Here is a 24,682-nt window from a genome sequence, read left to right on the forward strand (position 1 = left end):
GGACGTTCAAAAAACGATGCAAACATAAAGTAGACATATGGGAAATGTTAACTAGTAAATATTTTGTGTGGTATTACAATCTGTTTTACAAGCAGATATATTACAATTTAGAAAAATGCAGATTTTTGCAAATTTTCTCTACATTTTGGTGTTTTTTACAAATATTGAATTTAACGACAACATTTTTTCAGTATCCTAAAGTACAACATGTCACGAGAAAACAATCTCCGAATCGCTTGGATGGGCAAAAGCATTCTGGAGTTATTACCACATAAAGTGACACATGTCAGATTTGCAAAAATCTGCTGTGTCCACAAGGCCAAAACAGGCTTAGACACTAAGGGGTTAAAATGTGGATATTTTTATAACCTCTCAGCCAAGTGCCTTATTTTCCCAGGGTTTCCCTTGTCCCTTTTCCTCATCCTCACATATATTGTTTTATCCCAGGTGAAACCATACTAATTGTACTGTGCTTAGCTGGGTTTGCTGAGATCCTATGGTCTTCACTCTTTAACGCCTTCCCGACCTTTGTCGTATGGTTAAGTCATGGAAAGCCGGTGCATCCTGCTATTTGCCGTATCATACAACAAATGGTGGACACCGGCTCAGAAGCTGTCGGTGCCAACATCCCCGGGTTTCATCTGTATGTTACAGCTGACATCCTGCTGTAATGGTGGGGACCGAAGTAATCTCCCATCCCCACCATTAACCCCTTGAATGCAGCAGTCAAAAGCGATCGTTGTGTTTAAGGTGTTTGCAGCGAATACTGGTCTGCCTAGTACGAAAGGCTTCCGTAGTTGACAGCAAGATGACGTCGTCAGTGGTGGATGCGAGCTGTACATTACATCTTGCACCCACCTGTAACTGCAGGAACCAGAGCTAGCTCCGATCATTGCTATTAACCCCTTAGATGCAGCGATTGCTGCATCCTAGCGGTTGGTAGCAATTGGTAGCAATTCGGCAGCCCTGTGGCAACAGGAGGCTTAACAATGGCCTCTCTGCCATTACGGCTGCTAAGGCCCTGCCCGAAGGAGAGGCCTAATCGGCTTGCTGTCAGTGAATGAGTGACAGATCTAATATATTGCACTACATAGGTAGTGCAATGTATTCGAAAATAAATCAGACAGTTGGACCTTCAAGTTCCCTAGTGGGACTAAAAGTGTGAAATAAATAAAAGTTTCAATTAATAAAAAAAATAAAACTCAATCGTCCTTTTTCCCTTATGAAGTCCTTTATTGTAAAAAAAAAAACAAACTACATATTTGGTATCACCGCAACCGTAACGGCCTGATCTAAAAAAAAATATTATGTTAATTCCTCACGGTGAACGGCTTAAAGAAAAATCTTAAAAAAACAAAGCCTGAATTTGTGGTTTTTGGTCTCTATGCCCTACAAAAATTGGAATAAAGTGATCAAAAAGTCGCATGATTCAAAAAATTATATCTATAAAAACTATAGCGCGTCTCTCAAAAAACAAGCTTTCATAGATTAAAAATTAAAGTTATGGTTCTCAACATGGCGACAGAAAAAATACATTCTTATTACAAAATTAATTTTATTGTGCAAAAACTTGTAAAGCCTAGTTCTAGAAATTTGGTAATGCTGGAAGCTCACTGACCCGCAGAATAAAGTTAACCTGTAATTCATAACGCATGGTGAACGCTGTGTAAAAAAAAACCTTAAACTTTGCCAGAATGATTGTTTTTGATCACCTTGCCTCCCAAATAGGATAAAAAGTGATCAAAGTTGCATGTACCCCAAACTGGTACCAATAATAACTACAGCTAGTCCCGCTAAAAACAGCCCTCATACCACTACGTCTATGAAAAAATAAAATTAGTTAGGGCCCTAATAAGTCAGAGTTCTGAGGGGAGCATTTCTTCTGTTTCAAGAGGCGATTTATCAAGGCCCTGAAATTAGGGAACCAGTGAGGGTAGTTACCAAATGTATCTGCTGGGAGCGAGGGTACCCAAATAACACCAGGACAACACTTTCCCAGCAAAATTCCCCAACCTGAAAAGGTGCGGAACGTGTACCAAAAGGGGGATAAGGACACCATTTATCAATGCGATACTGGCCTGTGCAGAAGGATTTCTTCACAGCGCACCGCACATATATGGGTTATTTTATTGTTCACCCCATTATTATACCACCTGACTATGCCCCTAATGTACTCTGACCAGCTTAGATGTACCCCCACATTATAAACTGAAATACCAGTAATTCTCCAAACAAAACTAGTACCAAGCAAAATCCACGCTCTAAATGCGAAATGGCGCTCCCTCCCTTCTGAGCCCCGCACTGTGCCCAAACAGCTGTTTACTTCCACATATGGCATCGCCATACCTGGGAGAACTTTTAACAATTTTTGGGCACAACATATTTGCCCATGAATTGGCATATATAGGGAAAAATTACCATTTTTACTTTGCACCATCCGCAGCGCACTCATTTATGGAAAAGACCTGTGGGGTGAAAATGCTCACAACACCTCTTATGGGGGTGTAGTTTCCAAAATGGGGTCACTTCTCAGAGGTTTCTTTCATTACTTCACATCCGATCCTCTGCAATTTTGAACCAATATTTTGTTTATCGCCAAATTATGCCTCAATTTCGCATGATACTCGTTCACTCCTCAGCCTGGTCTAATGTCCAGGCAAAAGATTAGGGCCACGTGTGAGGGTTTCTAAAACCGGGAAACACATTGTAATAGAGAGCTGTCTTGTTATGGTGGCACAAGCTGGGCACCACATATTGGCATATCTAAGGAAAAATTCCCATTTTCACTCCAACATTGAGTGCACACTAATTTCTGCGAAACACCTGCGGGGTTAACATGCCCACTATACTCCTAGGTGAATACCTTGAAGTTGTAGTTCCAAAATAGGGTCACTACTTGGGTTACCACTGTTTTGGTCCTACAAATGCGACCTAAACCAATCCAGCTAAATCTGCACTCCAAAAGCCAAATGCCGCTCCTTCCCTACTGTGTACGCAAACAGCAGTTTATGACCACATATGGGGTATTGCCTTACGAATGTTGGGGTGCTTTTTTTCTCCTTTTTATTTGTTGAGAAAATGAAGCTGCGTCTTTTTGAAGATTTTTTTATTTATTTTTTTCTTCATTTTTACTGCCCAATTCTAAAATCTATGAAACACCTGTGGGGTCAAAATGCTCACTTCACCCCTAGATGAATTCCTCCCGGTGTGTAGTTAAGTAAATGGAGTCCCTTTTTGGGAGTTTCCACTGTATTGGAACCTTAGGGGCATTGCAAATGCGACATGGTGCCAAGAAACCAATCCAGAAAAACCTGTGCTCCAAAAAGCCAAATGGTGCTCCTTCTCTCCTGATCCTTGCCCAGTGCCCAAACAGCAGTTTATGACCACATATGGGGGGTATTCCCGTACTCTAGAGAAGTTGCTTTACAAATGTTAGTGGCCTTTTTTCTTTGGACTTTTTTTTTTTTTTTTTTTTAGTTAGCTAAAACTACATCTTATTGTAAAAAAATAAAAAATTTTCATTTTCACATCCAAATTCTAATAAAATCTATGAAACATCTGTGGAGTCAAAATGCTCACTACACCCCTAGATGAATTCCTTGTGGGCTGTAGTTTCTAAAATGGGGCCTTTTTTGTGTTTCATTTTGTGCATAAAATATATTCTAATAAGGCCCCAAAATCCTCTCGGTGATCTTCTGCTTCTGAGGCCGATGTTTCAGTCCATTACCAAACTAGGGCTACATGTGGGATATTTTCTAAAAACTGCAGGATCTGGGCAATAAATATGGAGTCGCGTTTCTCTGGTAGAACCTTCTGTGTTACAGAAAAAAATACGAACTTCTGCAGAAAAAAAAAAAGTGTAAATTTCACCTCTACTTTGCTTTAATTCTTGTTAAATGCCTAAAGGGTTAATGAACTGTCAAAATGCTATTTTGAGTAGCTTGAGGGGTGCAGTTTTTAAAATTGGGTGACTTGTGGGGGTTTGTATTGTATAGGACCTGAACAACTGAACTGGTCCCTGTAAAAATAGCCTTTTTAAAGTTTTCTTGAAAATGTAAAATTTCTGCTAAAGTTCTAAGCCTTGTGATGTCCTAGAAAAATAAAAGGATATTCAAAAATTGCCAATCTGAAGACCTATGGGGGATGTTAATTAACAGTTATTTTGTGTGGCATTACTATCTTTTTTTACAAGCAGACACATTGAGGCCTTATTCACACGGACGGATCCGTTTTGCGCACGGAAAACGTTGCGTTTTGCGTGCGCAAAAGCTCCGTGTGTCATCAGCATATGGTGCGTGGCTGCGTGATTTTCGCGCAGCCGGCATCATTATGACACTCTGGTTTTATGTTGACACACAGAAAAGCACGTGGTGCTTTTCTGTTTTCATTCATTCTTTTTACTACTGTAGCGCGCATCACGCGTGGCACCCGGAAGTGCTTCCGTGTGCCGTGCGTGATTTGCACGCTCCCATTGGCGTGCTGCGTGAAAAACGGGCAAGTATAGGACATGTAGTGAGTTTTACACAGCGCACATACGCTGCATGAAATTCACTGACAGTCTGAATGGCCCCATTCACTAATATAGGTCCGTGCGATGCGCGTGAAAATCACGTGCGTTGCACGGATGTATAACAAGTTCGTGTGAATAAGGCCTTAAGTTGAGAAATGCAGGATTTTGCAAAGTTTTGGTGTTTTTAACAAATACTGAATGTATCGACCAAATTTTACCACTTAGGGCATGCCCAGACGTGGCGGATTTCTTCCGCCACTGTCCGCATCAATGCCGCACATAATCTGCGTTGCAGATTCTGTTGCGGCTTTGCCTAAAATGGGCATTAAATTGATGCAGACTAGCTGTTGCGTATTGAGAGGAAGAGGGCTTCCCTTCTCTCTATCAGTGCAGGATAGAGAGAAGGGACAGCCCTTTCACTAGTAAAAGTAAAAAGATACTCATACTTACCGGCCGTTGTCTTGGTGACGCGTTCCTCTTTCGCCATCCAGCCCGACCTCCCTGGATGACGAGGCAGTCCATGTGACCGCTGCAGCCTGTGATTGGCCTGTGATTGTCTGCAGCCATCACTTGGACTGAAACGTCATCCTGGGAGGCTGGACTGGAGGAAGAAGCAGGGAGTTCTCGGTAAGTATGAACTTCTATTTTTTTTTACAGGTTGATCTATATTGTGATCGGTAGTCACTGTCCAGGGTGCTGAAACAGTTACTGCTGATCGTTTAACTCTTTCAGCACCCTGGACAGTGACTATTTACTGACGTCGCCTAGCAACGCTCCCGTAATTACGGGAGCCCCATTGACTTCCTCAGTCTGGCTGTAGACCTAGAAATACATAGGTCCAGCCAGAATGAAGAAATGTCATGTTAGTAAAAACCAATACGCTCCGCAGCACACATCTGCGGACTTCATTGCAGAATTTTGAGACTCCATTGAAGTCACTGGAGAAATTCCGCATTTAGTCCACAACAAGTCCGCTATACGTCCGCAACAACCGTTGTATGCTGCGGACACCAAATTCCGCATTGCAGCCTATGCTACGCAGCGGAATTGTCCGCAACGTGTAAACGAACACCACTAAAAAGCTGCGGAAGGCAATGGAGAAACGTGTATGCTGCGGACTGTCCGCAGCAGAATTCCAGAGCAATTCCGCTACGTGTGGTCATGCGCTTAAAGTACGATGTGTCACGAGAACACAACTTTGGAATGCTTTTACCTATCAAAGCGTTTATTACCTAGTGATACATCAGAGTTGAAAAATAATGCTCTGTCAGGAAGGTCAAAATTGGCTGCAGTGGGAAGGGTTTAAGTGACATTCGCCATAAAGCACAATATTATATTTTTTTACAGTTTAGGCTAGTTGGCAGCGTGTTACGGGGACGGGTTTACTGTACTGATCAGCTTCAATGCTATGTTGGCCATACACATTACACAAATGTTGACTGAACCTAATGTGTATGGGGCCTCCTGACTCCCCCTGGCAGCCGATTGTAGGGTGGAGTCACTGCCACGGGTCTGGCAGCAGATTATTCTCCGCTCCCCATAGTCCTGTTTTTAACCTAGGGAGCGTATACAAGTGTGTCCAGTCTAGGCAATGCTCAGAGCTAAACAGCCTGGACTCCATATTTTTGCCACAGCTTGTATTTACCACACAGACCCTGAAGGGGAAATGTATGTATGGACGCTCTAGGTCTGCCATAGAGGGGGTCCTATATAACGATCATATTCCATAAAGGGCATATGAAGGGTGGTTCTCATAAAACTTTTCTGGTTGTACTATACCCCACTTGTTAGGTTTCTGTGGTGGTGGTGGCTGTTCCAATCTCCTTCCCGGATACAACAAATAGGTAACCTTTTTCAAGCCTCTTCAGCAGGAATAAGTGCAATGTCATGCAGCTGTGACATGGACTCTTGTGATAAAACACTGGACGGACTTGTGTTGATATGCATTGACTCTGAAAATGGAATGTGCTAGCAGTTAAGGCTTTATTTATGTTTACAGATATACTTACTATTCTGCCGTCAGCGAGTAATCTTCACAGCCTGACACTGTTCATTCAGTGCGAGGCAACTTATGACAAGCCTTGCCCTGCGTTGCTGGTAGACTTCCAATCTACCACATTCTCCTCTGACTTTAATGCAGTGGTGGACACTAGAGCCCAGGCTATGGGTGCATTCAGTGTGGTTTTGCCACGTGGCCGAAAATTGCACTTATAAAATGCATGCGGTTTTACAGCTATTTGCCAGGGCTTTACTGTTAGCACGGAAAGCGTGGCAAAAATGCATGTTTTTTTCTAGTGTCGTTTTCCCACTGTGTGAGTACACTCTGACGGTAGACTATGTAAATAAGATTTTAGGACCTAGTAACAGGTGCTCTTAAAATACAAATACAGCATCCTTTTTTTATTTATTTTTTATTTTATTTTTTTACAAGGGACCATTGTTTAAACCATGGATGCATTTTATAAGGATGTCATACTCTGATATGGACACAATACATGGGTCCATGTTATATCTAATCCACACAAATTACCTGTTACTTTCGTTTTAGTCTCCCTAGCCCCACCCCCACCTGGTCTGACACGTACAATAAAAAAAATTCTTCACCCGTATTCAGATCTTCCATACCACCTAAAGATAAAAGGCGCACTAAAAAGAATGGATACCTCTGTTCTTGGGTGTTATAGCAGTGTAGATTGGGCGGAGTACTTATTTGGTATCATTCTAAATTGGAGAGTGCGAGTTTACTTTGTTGATTACAAAAGGAAAAAAGTAGGAAATTGGCATCCCCCCCCCCCCCCATATAAAACTTAGAAAACAAACCAGTTCTGTTTTTGCTATCGCAAAAAAAGCCCCATCTGTGCACCAAAAAGAAAAAAAAAAGATTGCATAAAAATATTTAACTAGAATGTGGCGTTCCAAAAGGTAAAATGTTGCTGTGGACGTAGGGAGGGACTCTGTTGTGATTGCTATTAACCCGTTAGTGACCGGCCCATCGTGTTTCTACGTCGGTCACTAACGGGCCTTATTCCGATGCCATCGACTTTTTACGTCGCGGCATCGGAATAAGTAAACAGAGCAGGGAGCTGTCAAATCTCCCTGCTCTCAGCTGCTAGAGGCAGCTGAGTGCTGGGAGCGTCCCTGCTCTGCCGGGTGAGATCGATATTAGTATCGATCTCACACGTTTAACCCCTCAGATGCGGTGCTCAATAGCGAGCACCGCATCTGAGTGGTTTTGGAGAGAGGAAGGGAGCTCCCTCTCTCCCCCACCGACACCCGGCGATACGATCGCCGAGTGTCTGTGTCTCCAATGGCAGCCGGGGGTCTAATAAAGGCCCCCAGGTCTTCCTGGAGTGAATGCCTGCCAGATAATGCCGCAGGCATGACCTAGCAGATGCCTGTCCGTGTTAAACGGACAGGCAGTAATACACTGCAATACAGAAGTATTGCAGTGTATTATAAATGCGATCGCAGAATCGCATATTATAGTCCCCTAGTGGGACTAGTAAAAAAGTGAAAAAAAAGTTTAATAAAGATTAATTTAAAAAAAATGTGAAAAAAAATTAAAAATCCAGCTTTTCCCCTTACAGAATGCTTTACTATTAAAAAAACAAAATAAAGTTAAAAAGTTACACATATTTGGTATCGCCGCGTCCGTAACGACCCCGACTATAAATCTATTACATTATTTAACCCGCACGGTGAACGCCGTAAAAAAATTAATAAAATATGGAAAAATTGCTGTTTTCTGTGAATACTGACTTAAAAAAAAATGGGATAAAAAGTGATCAAAAAGTCGCATCTACTCCAAAATGGTACCAATAAAAACTACAAGTCGTCCCGCAAAAAAAAGCCCTCACACAACCGTATCGGTGAAAAAATAAAAACTTTACGGCTCTTCAAATATGGAGACACAAAAACAAATCATTTAGAAAAAAAAGTTTTTACTGTGTAAAAGTAGTAAAACATACAAAAACTATACAAATTTGGTATCGTTGCAATCGTAACAACCCACTGAATAAAGTTATTGTGTTATTTATACCACACGGTAAACGGCATAGATTTAGGACGCAAAAAAGTGGCGAAATTTCAGGTTTTTCTCTATTCCCCCCCCCCCAAAAAAAAGTTACTAAAAGCTAATCAATAAATAATATGTCCCCCAAAATGGTGCTATTAAAAAATACAACTCGTCCCGCAAAAAACAAGACCTTATACAGCTATGTCGACGCAAAAATAAAAACGTTATAGCTCTTGGAATGCGACGATGGAAAAACGTAAAAAATAGCTTGGTCATTAAGGTCCAAAATAGGCTGGTCATTAAGGGGTTTAGGGGAGCTCTATTCTTTCTACTGTATGCAGGGAGAGGCATAAAGTCAAGTGATTTATAAGGCCAGATTAGCGCATCACCAGATATTGAAGATTTTGTTTAAATTATATTGTGGGCTTTGTACCTCACGTTTCTTTACCCAGTTTTTTTTTTTGTTTGTTTTGTTCATCCCTTAATGACCACCCACCGTCTGTAGACCAAGCACTTGCACCGCCTGCTGTCAAAAGCAAGGTCTTCTGTGAGCGCTCATCCTCTAAGCAGGAGTTGTAACTTAGAGCAGCCTGAACTTGGAGCAGCCTGCTGTACACAGCTGGGATCGGAAGACATTCCGACCCCAGCTGTTTAACCCTTGGATCGCCATGGTCCGTGACCGCAGCAGGATCAAAGGGGACTCCGCTCTTAGATCGCGTCACTGGCAACCTGGTGACTTAATTGAATCAGTCTGCAGTCAGCCCAGGGGACCTACAAAGGACCCCAGGGTGATCTGCTTACTATGCCTGCTGTTAAAGCACACTATGTGCTACCCTAACAGCAGCCTGTGTCCGAGACACAGAAGATCTTGTATTCGCATACAAGAGTATGATCATACATTATAAATAAAAAGTTAAGTTTTATAAATAGTTATCCATTAGACTGTGTTCACATCACCGTTGTCCTTTCCGTTGGGAGGTTCCGTCTGAGGTTTCCGCTTGCCTTTCCTTTGAGGGGTTAACCCGACGGAAACCTCCAACGGAAGGACAACGGTGATGTGAACAGGCCATTAATGGGATTAAAAAAAGTAACAAAGTCCAAAAAGTCAATATTTCGTATAAAATATATTTTATTGCCCATACATTACATAAACAAAACCTAGACTTATTCGGTATCTGCATGACTGTAATAACCTGTTACATTAATTCTTCAGATTATTTAGCATAAAACGTAAACAGCATAAAAAATAAGCAAAAAAAAACATTTTCTTTTTCCTATATTTACGCCGTAAAGATAAATTGCATAACTTAGTGGTTTTTTGTTTGTTTTTTAATCCAAAAATTGCGCAGAAAAAAACCCCAAAAAACATTCTCCTGCATAAAACAAGGCCTCATACAGCAACATCAATGAAAAAAAATAAAGTTATGGATGCTGAAAGGCAGAGGCAAAAACTGAAAAATGTAGCTGGTCATTAAAGGGGTATTCCGGTTACAAGTTATCCCCTTTCCATAGGGTAAGGGGCAACTTGCTGATCAGTGGGTGTCTGACATCTGGGACCCCCAACATTTACAAGAACGGGGGTTCTGAACCCCTCGTTTGAGCAGAGCTGCAGTTCGCTCATGCACACTGCTGCTCCATTTATTCTATATGGGAGCGCCGGAGATGGCAGTGTACAGCGTTCGGCTATTTCTGTCACTGCCATGAAGAATTAATAAAGCGGCAGTGCGTAAACAGCGGGGGTCCCAGCTGTCGGGCACCCACCGATCAGCAAGTTACCGTCTACCTTACCCATCTTGTTGTAACCGGAATACCCCTTTAAGGCCTTTTCAGGCTCTGATCGTGGAAATCCCCTTTAATTAGAGACAACTGATGACCTATCCACCGAATATGTCCTCAGTATATGATTGGTGGGGGTCCGATACCCAGAACCCGCACTGATCAGCTTCTCTGGCCGCCTCTGGGCACCAGACGATCTTGCCGGAAGCAGATGGCTCCAGTTGTGTAATAGCGGCCGAGCTGCAGTTCTGTAGAACTTCTGACATGTTAGTGACGTGTCAGAAGTTTGTTGGATTGGTGGGGGTCCTAGCACGGGGACTCCCACCAATCTCTCAAACTAAGTGCTCGTGTGAGCGTTGAGACGCTTCATTTCTGCTTGGCTTTTTCCAGATATCAACGTAGTGGTGTATGGGCTCAATAGAAAGTCTGAGCCCCTAAAACTCTACTTTCTTTCCAGAAAATGCTGAACAGAAACGAAGCGGCTCAGCTCACACGAGCGCTTAGTTTTAGCGATTGGTGGGAGTCTCCGTGCTCGGACCCCCACCAATCTTATGACATGTCACTATGACATGTCAGAAGTTTCAACGTCTAATTACCCTTTAAGATAACAACTCGCTGCCCCTTTTTTTCTTTTGTGCGCAATTGCGGTCATGTGCCTTGAGGTAACTGGCTCCTGATGTTACTTTGTGTTAGTACTACAGGACTGCTGCTATTGGCGTGTATGGTTTAGTATAATGTGGAACAGCCGCTCTCCAGCTATGGTGAGCACTGTATGCACTTTAATTTATTACGTTTTCCTCACATGATGTGGATTAGTAATTATGCCTGGTTATACTATGTATGTATGTGGGTTATTTATACTGATGTAACATGGACTTTGGTTGTATCATTCGGTTTGTGAATTTGACATGTCATACTGTGCGATGTAAATTAATGTAACGATCGCTATTTTGTATAAGTTGACTACTGCTTATGGCAGGGAGGTGTGTGTGTGTCTGTATAATCGACATTTGCTACACCGTGCACGGAGACTAGTTTAGGAAGTTTCCTATTTAACTTGTATTCATAGTCGGTAGGAAAGGCATAAAAAGTGGTGGAGATAGGCGTGTAAATATGAAAATTCCAGGAGCAGCTCGTAATGCTCCCCCTTGTACAGTTCAGATCACTATTTAGATACTTGCTGTGCTAGATCTAAAAATACCATTGCTATATTAAGACTGCTGAGTAGGGAAGCGAATGAACTCTCCCAACACATATTCACTTGTTTGTGGTCATTGACCCAGCACAGCCATTTATAAAAGGAACATAGGTTTGGGCAGATTTTCACTTCTGCGACCATGAGGTTATCAATGACACTACAGTTGTAAAGGGGTGGTACATACTTTGTTCCAATCAGATCTGATTCTACAATATGCTGCCCAATTTAAGAGCAGAATGTTAGAACAGGTCTGCTTATCCATTAGACCAAACGGCACAAAAAATAAAAAGAATGATCCATTTTGGATGATATCGGCTTAAAGAATACGGTGTACTCATAGTTATGAGTAGCATTGTCAGGGTATGTTCACACGACAGCGTCCGTAACGGCTGAAATTACGGGGATGTTTCCGCCTGAAATCATCCCCGTAATTTCAGCCGTAACGGCATGTGCAGGCGCTTTAACGCCGCGTCCTTTACGGACGTAATTGGCGCTGCTATTCATTGGAGTCAATGAATAACGGCTCCAATTACGGCCAAAGAAGTGACAGGTCACTTCTTTGACGCGGGCGTCTATTTACGCGCCGTCATTTGACAGCGGCGCGTAAATATACGCCTCGTGTGAACAGACAAACGTCTGCCCATTGCTTTCAATGGGCAGATGTTTGTCAACACTATTGAGGCGCTATTTTCAGACGTAATTCGGGGCAAAAACGCCCGAATTATGTCCGTAATTAGTGCGTGTGAACATACCCTTACAATACCAGAATTTGGACTTTGAAATTCTTACTACACGACGTATTGGTATCCATGCCAAAACCAAAACTTTTTTATTTTTTTTAGTTGTGTTTTTTTTTTATTGTTGGCAAACACAAAGTTCAAATATTTTTTTTTTTCTGATGTGAGGCACATGGAGGTTCAAAATGCATCACACCATGTGCCTCCCTTTAATAGTAATTAACCCCATCATGTACCTCAGTCATGTGCAACATTGGGTTAATGTGCAAGGTACATGATGGGGATAATTACTATTAATGAGGCACATGGAGGTTCAAAGTTGATCACACCATGTGCCTCACATTAACAAGTGACCCGATCATTTCCCTCATATAATGCTGCTATTGAGTTAACCCCTTAGGGACACAGCCAATTTTGGCCTTGAGAACAGAACAATGTTTTCTGTTTTTTTTTTCTCCTTTTGTGGGGCGCCCATAACATTATTTTTATTTATTTTTTTTGTTGCTAGACTCCGTTTTGACGTTTTGTGTTTTGGTACCTTTACATTATCATTTCATTTGTATACATTTTTATGTTGGCAGAAAAGAAACAGCTGGGCGTTTTTTTGTATTTTTTTTTTTTCAATTTTTATTTAACAATTTTTTTTTTTATTTTTTTTTTTACTTTAACCCCTTAAGCTGGTTTTGGCCTTAAAGATGAAGCCGATTTTTTTTTTTAAAAATTTTTTTTTTTCAAATCTGTCACTTTATGTGGTGATAACTTTGTAATGCTTTTAACTATCCAAACGACTGAGATTGTTTTTCTTGTGGCATATTGTACTTTGTTAGTGAAAAAATGTGGTCGATGAATTCAATATTTATTTGTGAAAACGAAACACCAATTTAGAGAAAATTTGCAGAAATTAACTCTTTTCTAAATTTAATTGAATCTGCTTGTAAAACAGATGGTAATACCACACAAAATAGTTACTATTTCACATCCCATATGTCTACTTTATGTTGGCACTGTTTTTTGAACATTCTTTTCTTCTAGGATGTTACAAGGCGTAGAACTTTAGCAGCAATTTCTCACATATTCAAGAAAATTTCAAAAGGCTGTTTTTTCAGGAATCGGTTCAGTTGTGAAGTGGTTTGAGGGCCTTATATATTGGAAACCCCAATAAGTCACCCCATTTTAAAACTTTCACCCCTCAAAGTATTCAAAACTTGATTAAGAAAGTTTCTTAACCCTTTAGGCGTTTCACAATAAAAGCAATGTAGGGGTGAAATTTTAAAATGTTTCCTTTTATTTTTGCAAAAATTCATATTTAATCCCGTGTTTTTTTTTTTTGTTTTTTTTTCTCTAACTGTTTTACCAGAGAAACGCAACTCAATAATTCTTGCCCAGATTCTGCAGTTTTTAGAAATATCCCACATGTGGCTCTAGTGTCCTAATGGACTGAAATACAGACCTCCAGACGCAAAGGAGCACCTAGAGCCTTCTATTGATTAGAATATATTTCAGGCACCATGTCAGGTTTGGAGAGGTCTTGTGGGGCCAAAACAGTGGAAACCCTCCCAAAAAGACACCATTTGGCAAACTACACCCCTCAAGGAATTTATCAAGGGGTATTGGGAGCATTTTGACCCCACAGGTTTTTTGCCGAATTTAGTGGAATTAGGCCATGAAATTGGAAAGCTACATATATATAAAAAAAAAAATTCCCACAATAAAAATACTCTTTTCTAAAAAAAATAAATAAAAAAAACCCACATTTTAGTGTCACCTTTTTCTGACTGCCATAACATTTGTGTTTTTCACTTAATATCTCTGCGAGAACTTGTTTTTGCGAGACAAGGTGACCAAATTTTTTTTTTTTTAGTGTTCAGTGCGGTAAAAATAATAATTTTTATAGTTCAGTCCATTACGAGCTCGGCGATACTGATTTTATATATAGCTTTTTTAAATTGTTTACTTTATAAAGGACTTTGATCAAGGAAGCACGGCGATTTGTTTTTATTGCCTAAAACTTTTTATGTATTTTTTTTCTTAACATTTCATTTCAATTTTTTTTTTTTTTTACACTAACCAGGGGACTTGACAATCTGATCTGTTCATCCCCGGTACAATACACTGCACTACTTATGTATGTAGTGCAGTGTATTGTAACTGTAATTTTTCATCTGACCGTTACAAACTTACATGGAAGATTGTAACTCTGATTGATCGCGTGCTGCAGTCACAGACCGCGATGATCAAGGGGTTAAACAGCTGGGGTCCGAATGTTTTTCAACAACCCCCCCAGCTCTCTTCAGGAGGTTGCGCTGAGATCAGGAGCTGTAAGTTACAGCTCCTGCTTAGAGGATGAGCGCTCACACGAGCGCTCATCAGCCTACGGGCCTGTTAACATCAGCATTGGCGTTCCGTCGGGTGAACCCTGCAACGGGAAGTGAAACAAACCACAGCTTCCGTTTCAGTCACCATTGATATCAATGGTGACGGAAACATCGCTAATGGTTACCGTTTTTGGAAAACGACCACGTAAAAAACGCCCTGTCGGAACAGAACGCCGTATTTCCCATTGAAACCAATGGGCAGATGCTTGTAGGCGTTCTGCTTCCAATTTTTCAGCTGTAAACATTGTGTGTGGCCTTACCCTTAGGGCTTATTCAGACGAACGGGATATACGTCCGTGCAACGCGTGTGATTTTTCATGCGCGTTGCACGGATCTATATTAGTCTATTGGGCTGTTCAGAAAGTTGCGTGATTTTTACGCAGCGTTGGTCTGCTGCGTAAAAGTCACGACATGTCCGTTCTTTGAGCGTTTTTCGCGCATCACGCACCCATTGAGCGTGATTCGCGCAACAGCAGTGAAAAGGATGAATGAAAACAGAAAAGCACCACGTGCTTTTGTTTACAAACATCCAAACGGAGTGTCATAATGGCGGCTGCGCGAAAATCACGCAGCCGCGCATCATACGCGGATGACACACTGAGCTGATATGTGCCTTTTTTCAAAAGGCACTTAACAGCTCCGTGTGTCAGCCGCGTATGGGCGGCTGCGTGATTTTCGCGCAGCTGCCATCATTATGACACTCCGTTTGGATGTTTGTAAACAAAAGCACGTGGTGCTTTTCTGTTTTCATTCATCCTTTTCACTGCTGTTGCGCGAATCACGCGCGTCCCACGGAAGTGCTTCCGTGCGACATGCGTGGTTTTCACGCACCCATTGACTTGGGTGCTTGATGCGCGATAAACGCTCAAAGAACGGACATGTCATGACTTACGCAGCGGACATACACTGCGTGAAAATCACGCACCTGTCTGCACGGCCCCATAGACGAATATAGGTCCCTGCGACGCACATGAGTCACGTACGTCGCACGGACGTATAACACGCTCGTGTAAATGAGCCCTTAGAATGATGAAAGTGAAGTGAATGACTTTTCGGTTGACCTGTTCACACGCTGTGTATTTTGATACGTCTTTATTTTGCACATTTTAAAAAAACGCTTGATTACGCATGCTTGGGGGGATTTGTGAGTGTGTGTGGGGGGGGGGGGTGGGGTGGGGGTGCTCGCCGCTGATTCTTCAAAACAGCTGATAAGCGGCTATGAAGTATCAGCGGCGCCCGTGCACACACTCCGCACACACACGGGAAAAGTCTTAAAGGGGTCGTCCAGGAAAACATGGCACCGCACCTGTCCTCAGGTCGTGTGCGGTATTACAGCTCTGTCCTATTCACTTCAATGGAGGTGAACTGCAATACCAGAACAACCTGAGGACACGTGAGGCGCTGTCTCCAATCCGGACACCCCTTCTGTCCTGAGATGACCCGACGGGGGAGGCGGGTGTCAGAGCCACCCAGCGCCATCACTGCAGACAGAACCACACAACTACGGCATGAGGGCAGGACTTGTTATGGACAGATTTATAGTCGCATGAACCCAGTCTGATGAACCGGTAACCTAGGTCCGATCACATGACAGAGGGGGATCACCAAAAACCCTGTGCACCCTCAGCCCGTCCATCCAGCCCTTTCCTGGTTATATCTGCGTCTGGGAAAGCTGGGTGACCACCATTACCCCTCATACTGGAGTGTTTATGGATGTGACTAATGAAGCTCTCATACTCCAGTAGGAGGGGTAATGGTGGTCACCCAGCTTTCCCAGACCCCTGAACGGTAAATCTCTCTAGTTGTGCTGAGACTGTTTGGGAATGTGACTAATGAACCTCTCAGTCTCGGCACAACTAGAGAGATTTATCGTTCAGGGGTCTGGGAATGCTGGGTGACCACCATTACCCCTCCTACTGGAGTGTTTGGAGATGTGACTAATCAACCGCTCAGTCTCTGCACAACTAGAGAGAGATCTACCGTTCATGGCTTTCCCTGTACAGTTGCATCATGTGTCCTTCATACAGGGAGGGGGGGCCGTTAGGGTGGGGGGGGGGCCCGTCGGGGGTCACGAGAGCGGGGGTCTGTGAGCGAGTGGGACAGACAGAAACACACATCTTACCTGCAGTGCAGCTGGTCTTCATGATGGCGCCTGCTATCTCCCTCCAAACAGCAGCTGCTCTGCTGTGTGACTCTGACCTGCGACTGCGCAGAACAGAGCCACAGAGCAGAGTCAATGGAACGGCTCCCGTTCATTGTGCCCTATGCACTGTAGCTGCCGTATTCCATCTCCGTATGTGTCGTTAATATACACATACAGAGATGAAAAACAAAATGGCAGCCCCCATAGAGAAGTAAAAGTTAGAAAAAAGTAAAACACAAATAAATAAAATTTATTTTAATATACTAAAAGCAATGTTATATATAAAAAAAATCCGCGACACCCGTCCTTTAAGTTGTCTCTGGTGAAACCTGAATTACAGAAAAAAATTGCTTTTAAATATGAATTTCTGCAAAAAAATTTTTTGTAAATTTCACCTCTACTTTGCTTTAATTCTTGTGAAAACGCCTAAAGGGTCAAACTTTCTAAATGCTGTTTTGAATACTTTGAGGTGTGCCATTTTATAATGGGGTTATTTATGGGGGTTTGTATTGTATGGCCCCTCAAACCCAGTTCACAACTGAACTGGTCCCTTAAATAGCCTTTTGAAATTTTCTTGAAAATGTGAGAAATTTCTGCTAAAGTTCAAAGCCTTGTAACGTCCTAGAAAAATAAAAGGCTGTTTTAAAAACAATCCAAATGTGAAGTAGAGATATGGGAAATGTTAATTAGCAACTATTGTGTGTTATTCCGGTCTCTTACAAGCAGATACATTTAAATTTAGGAAAATGCCAATTTTTGCCAAATTTTGGTGTTTTTCCACAATACTGAATGTATCGACCAAATTTTACCAGTAAAATAAAGTCCAATGTATCATGAGAAAACAATCTCCTCCATCGTTTGGATAGATAAAAGCATTCCTAAGTTATTACCACATAAAGTGACACATGTCAGATTTGAATAATAAGGCTGTCATGAAGGTCAAAAGTGGCTGCAGCGGGAAGGGGTTAAATTTAAAGCATATGTATCATGCTGATCTTTACATATTTGCTGTATAACATGTCGTGTCTTTTTACAGGTATCTCCAAAGGTTGTAAAATGGACTTTAATGAACAGATGACTTTATCTGGATGTCCAGATGCTTTTTTACATCCATATTACCAGGTAAGATAAAAGTATTACTGTGATTTAAAAATGTGTTTTTTAGAAATTATTTACATATCTAATTAGGGATGCACGATGCATAGAAACTTCGATACTGTGCATCCCCAAACGGTTAGATACCGTTATTTCATGTTTTTCAATACGAAGTTGTGCGGCCGCACAGCGAAGTATAGTAATACATGAATGTATGATAGTGGGGCTGCGGCTGTGTAATACAACCATTGCCCTGCTCCTGAGTCTTGACAAGTGCGCGCCGTCAGGATGATGCGATGCGACCAGCGCTGCACTAATGAGCAGCGGCACTTAAGACTGAACCAAAAACCATGTTCTGTCCTCTGTCCCTGAACCGCCGCTCATTAGTGCAGCGCCGGCCGCTTTACATCATGCTGACTTCGCGCACACTTAGGGTATGCTCACACGCAAACGCAAAATACGTCAAACTACGGAGCAGTTTTCAGGAGAAAGCTGGTCCTGAATTTCAGACGTAATTGCTCGTACTCGCGTTTTTCGCTGTGTCCATTACGGACGTAATTGGAGCTGGTTTTCAATGGAGTCAATGAAAAACTGCTCCAATTACATCCCAAGAAGTGTCCTGCACTTCTTTTGACGAGCCGTATTCTTTTGACAGCGGCGCATAAAATGACAGGTCGCCGGCACAGTACATCGTAAAACCCATTGAAAGTAATGGGCAGATGTTTGTCGGCATAATGGAGCCGTTTTTTCAAACGTAATTCGGGGCGTAAAACGCCCGAATTACGTCTGAAACTTGGTCGTGTGAACATACCCCTAATGTCAGGAGCGGGGCAATGGCTGTATTACACGGCCGCAGCCCCGCTTTAATGGCGGAGATCAGAGAAACCTCCACCGCTAGTCTCCTGAATGCTGCGATGAAAGCTAACTGCAGTATTTAGGGGAAAATGAGAAGGGGGATGCCCATTGGATCGCATCACAGAAATCCCTGTGAGGCGATTGAGGGACATACCATATATGGGCAGACAGCCCAGGGACAATTTTATTTTTTTTTTTCTTCTTTGTAAAACTGGTAAAATACAAAAAAATATATAAATTTAGTATCGCCGTAATCTTATTGAGACGCAAAATAAAGGTACGTTGTGTTTTTTTACCGCACGGTGAAAGTGGTAAAAACGAAACCCAATGGAGGAATCTGTTTTTTTTCCAATTTCACCCCACAAAGAATTTTATTTGCAGTTTCCCAGTACATTATATGGTACTTTAAATGGTGTCAATAGAAACTACAACTCCTCCCGCAAAAAATAAGCCCCCTCACCTCTCTATTGATAGAAAAAAAAAAAAAAGTTATGGCATTTGGAATGCGGGGAGTGAAAAACTAAAATGAAAAAGCAAAAAAAGGATCAGTCCTGAAAGGGTTAATTCATTTCTCATAAAAACATTTGACAATGTGGTGTATAGCCATACTTCGGAGAAATGGCTCTACATATGTTGGGCAGCTTTTTCACCTTTTATCTGATGTGAAAATAAGTCAACGTTTTAGTGGACAAAAATGTTGATATTAATTTTCACGGCCTAATTCCACTAAATTCTGCATTAAACCTGTGGGATCAAAATTCTAACTATTCCCCTAGAAATTCTTTGTGGGGTGTAGTTTCCAAAATGGTCGCTTTTCGGGGGTTTGCACTGTTTTGGTCCCTCCAGTGCATTGCAAACGCGAAATGGCACGGAAAACCAATCCCGCAAAATCTGCGCTCCAAAATCCAAATGGCGCTCCTTGGCTTCTGATCTCTCCTGTGGGTCCAAACCGTTTATTACCACAAAGGGTATTTCTGTAATTGGGAGAAGATTTTTTTTACAAATGTTGGGGTGCATTTTATTCTTTCTTTCTTCCTTGTAAATAGATTAAAAAATTCCGAAAAGATTTTCATTTTCAGACGGACTCCAATAAATATAGCAAAATACATGTGGGGTCAAAATGATAACTATACCCCTAGATAAATGGGGTCACTTTTGGGGTGTTTTTACTGTTTTGGCACCACAAGACCTCTTCAAACCTGACATTGTGACTAAAATGTATGTATGTGTGTATAAATATAAAAAAAAGGCCCCAAAATCCACTAGGTGTTTCTTTGCTTGAAACCTGTGTCAGTCCTTTAGGACACTAGGGCCACATGTGGAATATTTCTAAGAACTGCACAATCTGGGCAACAAATATTGAGTTGTGTTTCTCTGGTAAACCTGTGTTACAGGAAGAAAATGTATTACAAATGAATTTCAGCAAAAAAAATAAAATTTGTAAACTTCCCCTCTACTTTGCTTTATTTCCCGTGAAACACCTAAGGCCTGATTCATACAAACGTGTTAAACGTCCGTAGGATGGCCGTTGAGGCAGCGGCCGTCCCACGGACCTATGTAATTGAATGTGGCCGTTCACACAGCTGTTGTTTCAACGGACCGTGTGAAGTATCCGTTCGAAAATAGGGCATGTCCTATCTTTTCACGCATCCCTCGATACTCTCAACTATGGTGGATGCGTGACATCGCGTCCCGCAGCGCTGAGCACTGATTCAGTTCGGACGTGAAAAACTGCAGTTTTTCACGTCTGATGCGCAGCGCTCGTGTGAATCAGGCCAAAGGGTTAAGAAACTTTCTGAATGCTGTTTTGAATACTTTTGGGGGTGCTGTTTTTAAAACGGGGTGATTTAATGGGGGCTTCTAATATATAAGGCCTTCAGAACTGAACTGGTCCCTGTAAAAATAGCCTTTTGAAAATGTAAAATTGCTGATCAAGCTTTAACCTTGTAATGTCCTAGAAAAATAAAAGGACATTCAAAAAACTATGCAAACATGAAGTAGACATATGGGGGATGTTAAATAGTGACTATTTTGTGTGGCATTACTATCTGTTTTACAAGCAGATTCATTTAAATTTAGAAAAATGTTACTTTTTACAAGTTTTGGCGCTTTTCACGAATAAATGTTCCATTTATCGACAATTTTTCCACTAACAAAGTACAATGTCATGAGAAAACAATCTCAGAATCGCTTGGATAGGTAGAAACATTCCCAAGTTATTACCACATAAAGTAACAAGTCAGATTTTAAAAAAATCACCTGTGCCACAAGGCCAAAACAGGCTGCGTCCTGAATGGGTTAACTTTTTAGTGTCTATCCAAAAATAAATGTTTTTATACAACAAATATGTATAGCCAATTAGTTAGTGGGAGTATACCCTTTAGTTTGTCAAAGTACAATCCTTCTGTCTGAACATAAATTTAACATAGTACTCCCCCCTGTGTATTTCCTGAGTCTTGGTTTAACCTATTGAATTCCTTTTGAAAATGGCCATGGGAGTCTAAGATTTGCAGCTGAAAATGCTGTGCTCTCTGTGGCTGGGTTCACACGACCATGTTACGTCCGTAATGGACGGAACGTATTTCGGCCGGAAGACCCGGACCGAACACACTGCAGGGAGCCGGGCTCCTAGCATCATAGTTATGTACGATGCTAGGAGTCCCTGCCTCTCCGTGGAACAACTGTCCCGTACTGAAAACATGATTACAGTACGGGACAGTTGTCCTGCAGAGAGGCAGGGACTCCTAGCATCGTACGTAACTATGATGTTAGGAGCCCGGCTCCCTGCACTGAGTTCGGTCCGGGACTTCCGGCTGAAATACATCCGTTCATTATGGACGTTAATGTGGTCATGTGAATCCAGCCTAAGGGTATGTGCACACGAGAACTGTCTTTTATGTCTGAAAAGACAGACTATTTTCAGGAGAAAACAGCTGCGTCGTTTCAGACGTAAAAGCTCCTTCTCGCATTATGCGAGGCGTCTTTGAAGCCCGTAATCTTGAGCTGCTCTTCATTGACTTCAATGAAAAATGGCTCAAATTACTTTGCAAAGAAGTGTCCTGCACTTCTTTGCCGAGGCAGTAATTTTACACGTCGTCGTTTGACAGCTGTCAAACGACGATGCGTAAATGACAGGTCGTCGGCACAGTACGTCGGCAAACCCATTCAAATGAATGGGCAGATGTTTGCCGATGTATTGGAGCCGTATTTTCAGACTTAAAACGAGGCATAATACGCCTCGTTTGTCTGAAAATAGGTCGTGTGAACCCAGCCTAACTCTGCTAGAATTAGCCCTTTGGCTTAAAGGGAATGTGTGATCTGAGAATGACCTATTGTTTAACCTCTTAATGACCAGGTCTAAAAAAAGACCTTAAAGGGGTTTTCCCATCAGACCTTTATGACCTATCCACAGATGTGGGTCCCAGCTATGACATTTGGTATATCCTGTGGATATGTCATAAATGTGTCTGATGGGAAAACCCCTTTAATGACCAGCCAAAAATATTTTCGCCTCTCAGCAGCCATAACTTTTTCTTTGACGTGGCTATACGAGAACTTTTGTGTTTTTAAGCGGCCATTAATGTTTGTGGCATAAAGATAAAACTATGACTATAATCACATTCTAAGTTTTTTATGCGTGCAGGTTTTATGCTAAATAACCAGTTAAAGATGCTCTGTCACCAGATTATAAGTGCCCCATCTCCTACATAATCTGATTGGTGCTGTAATGTAGATAAGTGTTTTTTTTAAATAATTTTTGAGAAAGTTATGAGCAAGTTTAGATTTATGCTAATTAGTTTCTTAATGACCAACTGGGCATTGTACAGAGGAGTGTATGATGCTGACCAATCAGCGTCATACACTTCTCTCCATTCGTGTTCATTTGTACTCAGCACAGTGTGATCTCGCTGTGCTGTCACATACACCCACATTAACTTTACTGAAGTGTCTTGAGAGTGAATAGACATTGCCTCCAGCCAGGACGCGATGTCTATTCACTCCTGACACTTCGGTAAAGTTTCTGTGGGACTTAATCACTGCACAGCTTGATCTATGACAGCATCCTGTTATTCACAGCGTGATCTCGCAAGATTATGCAGTGCTGTAAATTAAGACCCACACCAACTTTACCGAAGTGTCGAGTGTCTTATCTGGAGGCAATGTCTTTTCACTCTCAGGACACTTAAGTTAAGTTAATGTGGGTGTATGTGACAGCACAGCGAGATCACGCTGTGTTGAGTACAAATGGACATGACTGGAGAGAAGTGTATGACACTGATTTGTCAGCATCATACACTCCTCCTGTACAACGCCCACTTGGTCAAAAGTTAAACGCCCAGTTGGGCATTAAGAAACTAATTAGCATAAATCTAAAATTGCTCATAACGTGCTCAAAAACTATCGTTTTTCAAAATAAACACTTCTCTACAGTAACGATCAGATTATGTAGGAGATAGGGCACTTATAATGTGGTGACAGAGCCTCTTTAAATTTAGGCCCTATTCACACGACAGGTTTTCCCAGCCGTCACACGGAACAATAGACCCCAAATGGGGCTATTCACACGGCCGTTTTTTTTGACGGCCCGGCAAACCGGGCCGTCAAAAAATGGGACATGCTCTATTTTTGGCCATTCGTCCGGCTCCCATAGAAGTCTATGGGTCCGGGCAATACACGGCCATCACTTGACGGCCGTGTCTTCTGTCGCTCGCTCTCTCCTCATCCTCACAGTGGGAAATGCATGTGAGGAGGAGGGTATTTTTTTTGCTTCATGTAGGAGCGGAATCCCCAATCTTCGGCAATGCCGAATATCTGACTTCACTGTCCATATATTGACAGTGACCTCAGGGACTTCTGAAGCGGAATCGCCGACCCTGTCGCCAGTGTTTCCACTCCTGGAGAAGTCTATCTACAGAAAGGTGGGGGGGTGCTATGTAAAAGGGTTAAGTTTAGACTACCTACGGGGGGGGGGCTGTGGGGCATAGCCTACGGGGGGGGGGCTGTGGGGCATAGCCTACGGGGGGGCTGTGGCAGTTTCTACAGAGGGCAGTGTGTGGCAAAAAATGTACAAATGAAATTCATCCATTTTTAAAACTGACGGAAAAAAACTGATGCAAAGTCGGCCGTTAAAAATGGTAACACGGCCTGGAACGGAAACTGAACGGATGCGAAGCGGCCGAGAAAAACTGACCAAAATGGCCTCTTCCCTCCTCCCTTCCGGAAGACCTGGCTGTCACTCGGAACACATTCCAGTGATGGCCGTGTATTACCCGGCCCCATAGACTTCTATGGAGGCCGTGAGAACGGCCGAAAGTAGGGCATGTCCCATTTATTGACGGCCGGGTTTCTCGGGCCATCAAAAAATTGGTCGTGTGAATAGCCCCATTTGGGGTCTATTGTTCCTACTGCGGCCGTGTGACAGATGTGTATTTTTGAATGGCCGTTACACTGCCGGGAAACTTGGTCGTGTGAATAGGGCCGAAGTCTGAAAGAGCTAGTAGAAGCTGTAAATCACTTTCTATGGTGAGGAATGGAGCATCTTCAGAGTTCTGTACGATTCGTAGTATACCGGAAAAAAGAATTAAGCTGCCCTCATCTGAGCAGTTCATTCTGGTACAGGTAAGAAAGTAATGCAAGATATGTAGTACTCTAGAGAATGGCTACTAGACAATCAGTGCATGTAGGAATTCAGGTGTTTACCAGTAAAATGCCCATGCTGATTGGCCAATTACTCGCACTGCTGATCTGGACGGTCTGTCGTTGTAACTTGAAACCACATTCAACATACAATGGCCGAAGATAAAATTGTATGTTGAAAATATTGTAATATGAGGCCATTGTAAGTTGTGGAACTACTCGATCTTAACTGTTCCCGACAGCTGGCTGTGTGTTTTTTTACGGCCAGCAATCAGTGTCTCTTGTCAGTCATGACTAATTATGCCCACTCTTCAGAGTGTGCACGTGTGATCGCGTGCATA

General features: G+C 42.2%; 1 protein-coding gene across 3 annotated transcripts in view; it reads left to right on the top strand.

Annotated features, from left to right (window-relative positions):
* GRB10 (growth factor receptor bound protein 10) overlaps positions 1-24,682 on the top strand; it is a 439,832-nt gene that overhangs the window by 45,283 nt on the left and 369,867 nt on the right. For all 3 annotated transcript variants that reach the window (XM_075826992.1, XM_075826993.1, XM_075826991.1), the window contains exon 2: positions 17,791-17,876. In XM_075826992.1, the coding sequence (XP_075683107.1) occupies positions 17,811-17,876 (66 nt within the window). In that variant the 5' untranslated portion in view covers positions 17,791-17,810. The remainder of the gene's footprint in view (positions 1-17,790; positions 17,877-24,682) is intronic.

This window comes from Rhinoderma darwinii, chromosome 5 (assembly GCF_050947455.1).
Source record: "Rhinoderma darwinii isolate aRhiDar2 chromosome 5, aRhiDar2.hap1, whole genome shotgun sequence".
Classification (NCBI taxonomy): Eukaryota; Metazoa; Chordata; class Amphibia; order Anura; family Rhinodermatidae; genus Rhinoderma; species Rhinoderma darwinii.